General features: G+C 42.9%; 1 protein-coding gene across 1 annotated transcript; it reads left to right on the top strand.

Annotated features, from left to right (window-relative positions):
• Positions 1-1,760: 1,760 nt before the first annotated feature.
• Positions 1,761-8,242, top strand: SRP9 (signal recognition particle 9). Its single transcript, XM_027659339.1, has 3 exons — positions 1,761-1,891; positions 4,614-4,682; positions 6,535-8,242. The coding sequence occupies exons 1-3, from the start codon at positions 1,820-1,822 to the stop codon at positions 6,652-6,654; spliced, it is 261 nt and encodes an 86-aa protein (XP_027515140.1). The 5' UTR covers positions 1,761-1,819; the 3' UTR covers positions 6,655-8,242.
• The last annotated feature ends 4,029 nt before the right edge of the window (positions 8,243-12,271 follow it).

Here is a 12,271-nt window from a genome sequence, read left to right as displayed (position 1 = left end):
GACTCTTTTTTCAGAAAGAATATCCCTGTCCCACTGGAAAACCTGAATCCAAATCTGGTGAACAATGGTTCTGTAAAAAGTTATACCTGTTACAGGTTTGTGCTCCCCCACATCTTTCATTTTCACACATTTGCATCTTCTACATGTTTGTAAAACTCTACCAAACACAATTCCCATTTTGTTGTTATAAATAGCTACCCAAAACCTAATGTAGTGAAGAAACACTCCCTCCAGTGCTTCCAGTGTTTGGGCTGATTGCTTTAGGCTCTGTCAATGCCTCTATCACCTGAATGAGATCTGTTGATTATCAGCATCTCTGAAAGACAACTCTTATATTTCTACAGCTGAGTTCTCAGACACACAAGCATCTAAACTTTGTGAGCTAATCTAGAAAGAAAAAAACCCCAAATTCTTAAGTCTTTCCACTCTCCATAACCTCCACTCATTGGTGCAAAGCCCTTTAACAGAATTGTTTAGGCCACATCACACCCACAAGTTGCAATTTATGAAGTTTGGCAGCCTAATCGCTGCAGACTTTTTCAGAGTTGATCCCCACAGTAACAATTATTTTCTGCTTTACTGACTCAGGGAAATTCATTCTAGTTTTTCTCCCCTTACCTCCCATCCACCCTTTTATTTCTATGCCACATTTCTTCATTTTCTCTTGGGCCTATTGTGCCTTTTGTGGTCAAAAAAACCTCCAGCTATAGTATTTCCCCATGTTGCTAATGGAGACTGCAACAGCCTGCATAATTTGTCCCCTCACATGCAGATCTACCCTAAACCTTCCAGTTTATTTGTTTGGCCACACTGTTGAGGTCTGAGGCATTCAGTAAAACTAAATTGAAGTTGTGAGTCATTATCAGGAGCTTTTGGGTTCTCAGCGTGTCCCCATGAAACAGAGAATAGAGACTGCAAGTTTTAGGTGTTTATTGTCATTGCAGCAGTTACACAAACTGTGTGACATGATCAGAGCTTAGCTCTCTGGCTGGCTACAAGCTTTGTGCTACGAAGGCACAAAAATCACTTCAGGAAACGGAATTTTAAAATATAATGGGAGAAATCTTGGAATTTTTTTCCCTCTCCCTCATTGCCCTTTTGAAATGAATTTTAGTAAGTTTTATGTAAATGCTTTACACATGCACACACACAGCTGAAAAGCAGGGCTCCCCAAGACCTTATTTCATAATTTTATTTTATGCCATTGAGTCTCTTTCCCAAACCAGCAGCTTTAGTTCCAGTGCAATCTCCTCCTGAGCACCTCTCAGCCAGGACCAGGGAAACCTGCGAGAGCTCCTAAATACCCTTTTTGTTCCATACGAAGCCAACATCCAGTCTCAGAAAGGACCTCGCAGCCTGAGAAAACCCGGGAATTGATGCAGTTGCGAGCGCCGGCCGAGCTCACACAGCACCTCAGGCACACGGCCCGGGGCCCTGCGCTCATCTCCCGTCATAACCTCCAGGCTCCACGCCGGCTCACCCGTGTGTCCGCCGCCTCCGTGGGCTCAGGGTGGGAGGCTGAGGCGGACAGAGCCCGCACCTGGCCTGGCCTGGCCGAGACCCGCAGGTCTGGCCCCGGGCAGCCGCTCCACCGGTGGCGGGGCTCGAACCCGCGGCCTCGAGTCCGGTAGCCCTCCCGCTGCCGCCCTGCCGCCGCGCCTCCAGGGGGCGCTGTGGCGAAGAGCGTCGAGTCACGAGCATCGCGATTGGGCGGTGCTTTCCCGTGGGCCAATGGGAGGCGCCGTCTCACGCGGCCGCCCCCCCCTCCCCGCCCCGGGCGCCATCTTTCCGCGGCCGCGGGAGCGGAGTGGGCCTGGCCATGCCGCACTTCCAGGCTTGGGAGGAGTTCACCCGCGCCGCCGAGAAGCTCTACCTCGCCGACCCCATGAAGGTGGGACAGCCCGGGTCGCGAAGGGAGGAGCGCGTCCCGGCCGCGGGAGCGGCGCTCCGTATGCGGCCCCGGCTGCGCGCAGCTCGGCGGGGGCGGCGGGCGGTGTCGGGCTCGGGGGGTGGTTTCTGTGGTGCAGGGCTGGTGAAGGCACGGGGGAGGCAGAAACACAGAATCACAGGATGAATTAGGTTGGAAAAGACCTCTGAGATCATCGAGTCTAACCTATGGCCTAACACACCACCACGTCAGCCAGACCGTGGCACTCAGTGCCACGTCCAGTCTTTCCTTAAACACTTCCAGGGACGGTGACTCCACCGCCTCACTGGGCAGCCCGTTCCAATGTCTAATCACACTTTCTGTGAAGAAATTTCTTCTGATGTCCAACCTAAACCTCCCCTAGTGTAGCTCGAGGCCGTGTGTCTTCTCCTCCTGTCACTGGTTGCTTGGGAGAAGAGACCGATCCCCACCTGGCTACAACTTCCTTTCAGGCAGTTGTAGAGGGCGATAAGGTCACCCTTGAGTGTTCTCCAGGCTGAACACCCCTGATTCCCTGTACCTCGTAAGACTTGTGCTCCAGACCCTTCACCAGCGGTGTTGCCCTTCTGTGGACTCAGTTCATCACATCAATGTCCTTCCTGAATTGAGGCACCCAGAACTGGGCACAGCTCTGGAGGTGTGGCCTCACCAGTGCTGAGTACAGGGGGAAAAGCAGCTCCAGGGACAGGTTACTTGCTGGTGTTGCACCTGACTGTCCTTTTCTACGAAACACGGAGCGGTTCTCGTTTATCACCCCAAAAACGTGTTTTGGGTGGTGGTGTCAGCAACTGGGATGAACCTGGAGAGCCTAACTTCAGAGCCACTGTGCTTATTCGCGGTGTACCTGCGTGATAGAAACCGAGGTTCAGTTCTGCTGAATGAAGAGCGTGTCGAGAATTGGTTTGTTTTATGAGTTCACGTTTCAGACTGTATCATTTGAATTTGTCTTCCTGAAAAAGTTAAAAGAAAGCTTTCATTAGCTCTTACATTGCGTTGTTGCCTGCAGTGACGTTTCAGACTGGAAGGTGTTTGCTTCCCAAAGAGGAATTGCTCAAGGATTTAACTTCTTGGTGTATATGACTGCTGATTGTTTTCAGTGACTTTTTCTGGAGTACTGTTTTTATGCAAATATTAAAAGTAACCTCAGTCTTCAGAAAAGGCATTATAATTCAGCTACAAAGGAGCACAAAAATGTAATGTGGAATTCACACCTGAGAAAACTTCAGTAAAAAAGGCCTAGTTTCCTTCACCAAAAATAGGTGATGTGGAGTAACCTTCAGAAGATTAAATTACCATCTGATGATTTAAGACAGATGAACATATGCCTTTTAATTAGCACAGAGACACCATATGTAATTGCCACCCATCTGTGATAATAAAATTGCCCAGTTTTGCCTTCTTGTGCTCTCTGACATTCGATTAAGTGAAAGAGGAGGGATGTCTCTGCAGCCAGGAGTTGCTCTTCCCCTTTTCTTAAAGGAAATCTCTTTTCATCCATGGCAATAAACTCATCTATTTACAAAGGAGTTTATATGGGCCCCAGAGTCATAACACAAGTACCCTCCTTTTAATTTGGCAAAGGATTAGCCTGAGGAGCTTTTGTATGTAATTGAGCTTGCTGGGAAACAGAAGGAAGAAGAGCTGGGGGAGGTGGGTGAGTGTTCTCCACCCAGGCAGTGAGTGGTCTCGCCTTTGGGGTGAGCAAGTTCTCAATGTATCAACTCTGTGCCTGCTGCTTGTGGCAGCCTCTCCTGTGTATTAGGGCCTGCTCAGCAGGGATGTGTGCTGTGGTCAGAAGGTGACAGCTTGTTAAACAGAAAGGGTACATCTGTGATGAGATCCATCCTGGAGCAGGAATTTCAAGATGTGTTTTGTAGTGAAGGAGCTGGTTGACTGTTAGCACGAGTCACTCCGTACAGCAGAGTCCTGTTAACAGTGTGAGTTCAGAATGTTCTCAAAGGCCACCTTGCTTTGTTTCTAGTTACTGGTGCTAGCTGAGGCTAGAAACAATAGATACGAAGTCTCTGTGGCTGTCTGCTCAAGAAGAACCCTCAGTCAGAATCTGAGGGTATGGATTTTTGTCGCTGTGGCTTTGGGAACTTTGGTGATTTGAGGGTCCAGAGGGACTGGGTAGGTTTGGGCTCAGGACAAGTGGCTGCAGGAGGAACTGTGACAACAGTTCAGGTACTGTAGAAAAGTGGTGATGTTAAGCTTACCTCACTCAGTTAATCCCTTTCAGGTCTTCATGAAGAGCTACTTTTTTTTTTTTTAAGTATTTCAAGTTTATAAACACAAGCTTCCAGTTAGTTTTTCTGAAGTGCGATACATAGCGAGGGGGTGTCTCGTATCGACTGGCTCTCACAGTTTATCCTGCCTGTCACTGAGGTCTCTGCAACTGCCCTTGCTGTTTTGACTGTGCTTTTGAATGTGCCCAATGTTAACTTTGCTGATGCTGCTATAAAACCAGTTTAAGGCTTTGGGCAGGGAAATGTGATGGCTCAACTTCCACACCACCTTGGCTGAAGGGTTAGTGGCCACCAGAGCTGAGGACCACCACAGAGGTGGTAAAAACAGGAAGTAGTACATAATTATAATAAAGATAGTCTGAATGTGAGCAGATTTCCTTCAATATGTTCTGAAAATTGTTAGCTCTAGGTGCTAATTCTTGAAGTGTTTGTCATTTCAGGTGCGGGTTGTTCTGAAATACCGACATTGTGATGGGAACCTCTGCATCAAAGTAACAGATGACGTAGCTGTAAGTACAGAAACATTCCCCTTTCAGGGTTTGTTGTACTCTTATAGACTTGCATTTTGCTGTCAGTCAACTTGGGAGCTCTTAGCCACTGCCTTGGGAGTTCCTGACAGTTTTCTAAAACCTTTTGCTCAGCCTTCCCTAGTTGCTGTGTTTGTGATTGACACTGACCTGTGGTTCAACTCTGTGCAGTCCAGGAAAAGTGCTAACACTTCAGTGTTCTTTATGGATTTCAACAGAATTATTGTAGGATTCTGTCAAATCAAGGAAAACGAGCGCTACAGAAATCTTGGACTCGCTCCATCTGAACTTGCTTCGTGGAACAACATTGGTAGCTTCTGCTGAAGCAATTCAGGAGCATTTTCAAACATATGTTTACTTGTGTGAGTGTGGGCCTTATTTGCTTAGAGTGGTGACAGCTTCCAACCACAGATTCAACTCCTTCTTTGTGATTTTGAGACTGACCAACAGTGGTGTTATAGCTGAGGAGCTGTTTTTCTGCAGTCCAGGGTGGGCAGCAGTATTCTGCCCTTCTCTTCAGACTTGGAAAAAATCAGGTTTCTTCTTTCCTTAAAACGTAGTCTGGCATTGGTATTTCAAGTGCCTGGGAGGGATGTGAAACTACAGTAATGGCACTTCTTGGTAGGGTAATAGGACTTGATGTGGGAGAGATGTGGAGTGTGGGGTGCTGATAATGGGGGAAAGTGAAGGGCAATTTTGTTGAAATCTTCCATAGGGGAAGTTGGAGTCAGGTGATTCACAAATGTGAACTCTTCTGGGGTATATAGGGCTGCCTTACCTGCTTCCAGTCACAGATGTTACACTGGGTGGGGGGAAATGGGGCTTGGTTTTGGGTTTTTGGCTTGTTGGGGTTTTTTTTGATTGGTTGGTTGGGTTTTTTTGTGGTGGCTTTGGCGGGTTTTTTTGTTGTTGTCTTTTTTGGGAGGGGGGTTGTTTTGGTTTTTTTGTGTTTTGTTGTGGGTTTTTTTTCTAAAGGTGGCAAAGGAAGTTTCCTCTATGCTCAATCTGTAGAACTAATATAGCTGAAGGAAAAATAAACTGTTTCCTTCTGTCTTCCTCTGAATTAAAATAGGAATTCAATGCTGACAAAAGTCGCTGAAGAATGGAGTATTCTGGGTGGTTTGGGTTTTTTGCTACATCAACCTGGGCAGTCATACTCATGCTGTACAGGTATAAGGAATTGCTTAGTCTCCAAGCAAAAAACAAACTACCACAGTCTTTCTGTGATAAGTCACTGGCATGTTACCCTTGTTCCTTGCTATTAAAGGCTTGTCACATGAAGGAGTTTCTTTTTATCCTAATCAGATGCTATGTTCCTTATTTAGGCTGTCTTAGAAACAGATCTTGCTTGAGGGAGGGGATCCCTTTCAGTGGGAAATACTATCTGATTTTATGTCCCTGGCAGTGTAACACTGAGGACTGTGAAAGGCAAAATGAACTTGCTTTCAGAATACAGAGAATAGGGAAGTAACTTCAGTTTTAAAATCTGGCTCGATGTTTAGACAACACAAAGAGGAGTGTCTTTTAAGACAGCTTTTAACTCCAATCTTTAACAGCTTTTTTGAGCTAGAAGAAATTAGTATAAATTATGAGCTTCCCTGTTTTCAAAAAGGAAGGCATGAATGTTTAGGAGAAACGGAAATGTGAACACTGATAATGTGTATATTTTGAAACAGCGTGGACGTGTTGCTGCTGCCTCATGGTAACAACATGCCACAAATGAACATTTAAGCGCTCTCCTTGTTTTGTGTGTTCTAAGCACAAATGTGTTGCGACTGTAAACAAGATAAAACAGTTCCAGTGAAATCTGATACTCAGCAACTTTCTCTTGCAGTGTTTGCTGTACAGAACAGACCAGGCACAAGACGTAAAGAAGATCGAGAAATTCCACAGTCAGCTCATGCGGCTCATGGTGGCCAAGGAATCCCGCAGTGCTGCCATGGAAACAGACTGAATTGCTGAAAATAAAATGAGTGCTCCGGTCATATTTCACTGGAAGAAAATATCTCTTGGATTTGAACGAATACTGGGACAGGAGATGCTTTTATGTACTGAAGTGGACCGATGACGTGTCTGAAGCGTTTTCGCCCCTCAGGCTCCGCTTTGGAAAACTCGGAAAATAAATGCTTTCAGTTGAAAGCTTATATTTATTTTTGGGTATCAAACAAGCAGCTATTCTTACACATTAGGTATGCTAAGAAGACAAGTAAATATTTTAAATCTGCAGTATGTTAGTATGAATTTGATGGGCCACAAGCGTATCTCTGTAAAGATACTATAAAAGTTCATATAGATTTCATTGTGTTCATACCTTATGCTGGTATATTCTTACAGTGAGATGGTTTATTAACCTAATACTGTAGCATGATGACTGGACTTAATAAATATTTGCATAAATTATATTAGTTGGTGGAGTTTAGAGGAACAGGTGTTTTCTGAACCGAAATGATGAAATTGCCAATCTGTATTACCACAGTCAATAGCAACATTTTAGCTTTTAGTATTGCTCTTGATCATAAGTTGTGCAGCATTATCTGTGATGCAGTTTACAGAACTGTTACATTGGCTAAATAATTAAACTTCTGTATTTTAAAAATTAAAGTAGAACTTCACTTGAATATTGCTAGAGATGGGTGAGAAACTGAAAGGGTTTTTTTTCTGCTTATGCAAATACTGTTACTGCAAAAAATAGTCAGTTGCTTTTTAACATACTTGAACTATTTTGTACTAGCAGGGGTACCTTTTCCCATCCTTGCTTCAGGCAGGATTGAAGTGTATCAGCAAGATAAATTCCAGAAGCTCTTGCCTATTATGTTAATAGAAAGAAATCCAACCAAATGCTATCCAGATTCCTTAGTTTAAGCAGCTTGTTAATTGCATTTTCAGATGTTACATGTGGCAGATGGATGTCAGCCAACTGAATAAATGGATGAAAACCAGCTTAATAAATACTTAAATACCATTGTCAAAAATAGACCAATGCTCCTGTGGCTTAGACTTGTTTCTCATACTTACCTCTGGTAGGGTGATGGAAGCCTTAATTGTCTCTTGCAAAGGCTTTTTGCTTCACAACCCAGTAGCTAAAATTGATACTTGCTTTGACTGCTTAAGACCAGATGAGCATTTTCATGTAATGAGGCCATTGGTATAACTAGATGTTTTCAGCACTAATGTTTTGGCTTAAACCAAGCCATGAAAGTAAAGCAGAGCCATACATGTAGTGGCATTTATATATAACAAAACAATCTAGTTAAATAGCTACCTGCTGGCACTTACATAAAAATAATGGAGCTACTCAGAAGTAGTGCTCCATCTGGAGTTTCCACATTTGCCAAAGGCTTAGAAAAAAACCCAGGCTGGAATATTGCTTTAGAGTACCCTTTTAGCTGAACGTAAAATGTTGCACGTTGTTGGAAAACACTGCAGTGCTAAATTCCCAGTGACTACTCAAGTTCTAATCTACAGGAGTGACTGGTATGTGTGTAACATTTTTGTATAGGCTTTTGAAATGCAAATAAATCCAGAGAGAAGGCTGGACTGTGTTCACTGTTAAACTTCTATTAAGATGCTATAATTCTGATTTTTTTCCTTGATGGTCCAAATTACTTTCTTAACGTTTTCGACATAGTATATGAAGTACTTAAACCACTTTTGTCTAAAGCACTGTTCTCCAGTATAAGTGGTTGCTACACAAAGTCACAAAAGTGGAGCTGTTAAACTGGCAGATGAAAAGGCTGCAGCAATTTTAGTGTAACTTCTGGACCTGTCCTGTAAATTGTTTTGGCAGGTTAATGTGTGAGCTGAGGTACAGGAAGCCTTCAGTGGTATTGCTTCTGCACAGAGGATCAAATAGAGACGAGACTGTGGACAGGCTTGGTGTACCAAGTGGCTGAAAGGCTTAAGCTTTATACTTAAGCAGGTTTTAGAGAGGGGCAATTACAATACTATTTAGCAAAACAGGCAAAGAAGTATATTTCTAGTTTTCTAAATTGAGAAATTATTTCCATAAAGCCATAAGGAAATATTGATGCTACTTCTGTAAGAGTATGTGTTGTTAAGCTTGTACTTCATATACTGACAGAAAAACTAGAGTGGTTCTGTGCCATCAGAATACACAAGAAAATATGATAAAGCTGCTGCTTAAAAAAAAATAAATGTTTTGGAAACTTCTTTAGGAACAGACAGGTGCTTCTTTACTTTGTCCTGGAATTTTCAGCAACTTCAGTACTGTGTTCATGGAGCAGTGGAGAAGCTCCAAACTCCAAGCTCTGTCTTTCCATGCTTAAACTGTTGTTGAGAGTGTGCTTGTGCTTTTGTACACGGATCACTGTCCTAATAAACGCTCAGTGAGTTAGTCCATCACATTGCCAACTACTTGAATGTATCCCCTGGTATGTGATAAAAAACTCAGTTTAATGTGGCTGCTGCTCCAAAGGGGTGCTTGAATGCCTGTGTTGGGCAGCCCAGCATGTCAGCGAATGCTTCTGATCACCAGCCAGGAGCTGGTGCCAGTTCCAGGCTGCAAACAGGCAGTGCTGGAGCAGATGGGCAACCTGTGCAGTTACAGACAGGTGACCTTGGCAGAAGTGAAATGTTGTTGAAAAAAGTGGGACACTTTCCTCTGCTGTAGCTCGTTTTGTTGCTGCATGTTAGTTATCTTCAGCAATTGTTCTGTTTTGTAGGGATAGTTTAATAAAAAATACAGGCATTGTTATTGTGCAAAGGAATTGGGTTAGTTTACCCATGGAATTTATTCTGTTTTTCTGGTGTTCTCATTTCCTGGATTCTCAGAGCATTTTGGTTTCAATTCTTCCTTTGTGCACAGCGCTTAAGCTGACTTTGTGTCTGAGCTCTCTCTTATGTGCAACTACACCACTTCTGTTTTCCATTTTAGGGTTCTGAACCCTGAGCTTCTCTGTATGCAGTCTGTTGTGGAAATGTATTCTGGATTACAGGAAGATTTAAAAATTATTTGTAGAAGTGAGAATTTGGTCTCAGGTCTTTTGTCTGAGAGCCTTATGAAAGAGACCTTTCCAGTAAAGTCCTGACTTAACACTTTTAGGAGTCTGTCAAAATGGGAAATGGAGCTGAAGCCAAGCAGGGGCTTTTAGAAGTGTTTTAACATGTCAAAATAATTATATTTCATCTCAGTAAGTTCCTTCCTGCAGTATAAAAGTGGGTAATATTCAACGTGAAGAAACTCTGGTTTCTGCCAGGTGTGGTCAGTAGAATTTGGATGATGACTTATTCCCATAGGCTGATCTTAAAGAATTAGGTCATCTGAAAAGTGTGTTTGCTTCCTGCTGTAGGCAGAATGACTCCCCTCACTTCAATTACCTGGAAGAAGGACGGCAACACAGCTACCCCCAATACACCTGGGCTTTTTTCTCTTCTGGCTTAGGGGAAGACAAAACTAAACCATGGAAATTACACTGTAACCACCTTTTAAATGAAGTTTGAGATCTGAATTGGATCAGATCTCCCCCCACCATAGCAAATAGGTGGTTTTTTTTCTGTAAATTTACTTAGTGTGCAGATTATGCACAAGTCCAGTTTCTTTCAGGAGTCTGTGTGCATTAGCATGTGTCCTCAGGGAGGAGGAGCAGCTTAGCTGAAAACTATTTTTCTTTGTACAGAGCTCTGTGTTGAGGTAACTTCTAATTGACTGAAACAAAGCAATTTTGATCAAACAAATCTAAGGAGTCCTTTTGATAGATTGCTTTCTTAAAGGATCTTCACTTTTTTTTTTAATAGGAAACTAGTCTATGAAGAGCTATATCTAGTTTTTTGCTTAAGAGTGGTTTGCTGTTCAAGACATGGGGGTGTCTATTCTGAAATGTTGATACTCCTTTAAAGGTGGATGCTGCATGACTCAGATGTTTGTTTATAAAGATACTATCTTTTAGGAAGGCTTTGAGAGTTCAAGGATTGTTTAAGTACTAGCAGCAGTTGAATTGTCTTTGTTGCTGGGGAGGACATAAAAACATGCCTTTCATCTCTTACTACTTTTACATAAGTAGATCTTTAGACTAAGTAGACTCTTTAGACAGGATTCCAGATAAACATCCCCACCATGATGCTGGGCTGAAGTATTTAATTTGAATCACTGCAGACTGGAGGCAGATGTGGGCTTTTTAGTCTATAGAAATATTATTTTCGAGATGAGAATGATGCCACAGAATTTTAGAAGCAGATTAGTCACTCGGCAGAATACAAAGCGTGGTAGTTTGTTAGCCCCTGCTTACTGTGCAAACCTATGTGTGTGTCCTGTAACTATTCTACCGGACTAAATGCTCTCGGGAGAATGTGGGCTTAAATTGGACCTTGTGAAACTGAAGTCTGTGGGAACTGAACAAATAAAAGCATGGTCATACCACGATAGCAGAATTAACTGCCTTCATGCAAGTACAGGCCCATGTCTATGTTGAACATAGTCTTTGTTCCTGGTGAGGGTGTTAAGTCCTTATTTTCTTACACTGTGCCAAAGTTAGTTATAGGGGTGTGTTCTTGGAGTCCTGTAATGGGAACGCAATTACTCTGCCATTCTAAAAGCATCTTAAGTTCTGAGTGCCATCTCTGAGTGCCCTTATGTGGAAATGGCCAATCTTCTAGCAAAAACCAGTGTACTTGACCCATTATTACTCCTCAGACAGTTTCTAGGTGTTGTGAATATTGGTATTATAAAACTAAGGGTATAGTGTTTCTCTTAAACTGCACAATATGTTGGTATTTCTGAAAGTGTTTTCTATTTAAATCAAGACCAGCTCTGATGATATTTTGCTTTTTTAGCAAGTTTTGATTTTGTGCTCACATTCTTCTGTCTCTTTTTTTTTTGTTTTTTTTTTCTTTTTGTGGTAAGTCTGACTAATTTCTTTTGAAACTTAAAATATCAGGCATACCGAGAGGTCCAGGACAGATTGATCTTTTTATTTCCTTTGAAGTTGTATTTGCCTGCTGGGTTCATTTTTTGTCTAGAAGAAGTGATATCTGTTCATAAAAGGACTAGTCTGCATTGTTCTACTGAGCAGAACCTTTCTGAGTACAGGCAAGTGTTTATAGCAAGATCTCAAAGACTGGTTTTGGGGAGAGGGGTTTGAGTTTTCTGAACACCTACTGAATGGCTGTGCTGGCTGGTAGTGAGCAAAGGAGAGTTTGCTGGTGCTTTGGCCAGCAAAAATATGCATTTTAACCGGATTGCTCATGCATGTAAATACAGCCACCTCTAATGCAGTTCTGCTATCGTTATGTGGCTGAAAGATGAAAGGCTTGCCTCAGGGCGCTGACAAATGAGCTCTGGCAAACGGTGTGTGGCGTAAAGATGTTACTTTCCAAAGGCATCTGCTCCGTTAAGGAGTCAGCAGGCAGGAGGGTGAACTAATGCCTCAGACATGCCCGTGTGAAATTCAGTGTCTTATTTTAAATTAACTTAAAAGATAGTTTTTAAATTTGGGGTCAGGAGGGAAACTGACCTTTTCAATGAGCGACTGACAGCTGGGGAGGTGTTATTTATTTTTTGAACACCTTTTCTGTGGCAGTGCTACCATGTAGCTGAGGGCAGCAATCAAAGAAAT

Source organism: Corapipo altera, unplaced genomic scaffold, assembly GCF_003945725.1.
Source record: "Corapipo altera isolate COAL_440 unplaced genomic scaffold, ASM394572v1 48, whole genome shotgun sequence".
Classification (NCBI taxonomy): Eukaryota; Metazoa; Chordata; class Aves; order Passeriformes; family Pipridae; genus Corapipo; species Corapipo altera.
The sequence above is the reverse complement of the archived record's forward strand: the minus strand, read 5'-3'. Positions and strand labels throughout refer to the sequence as shown.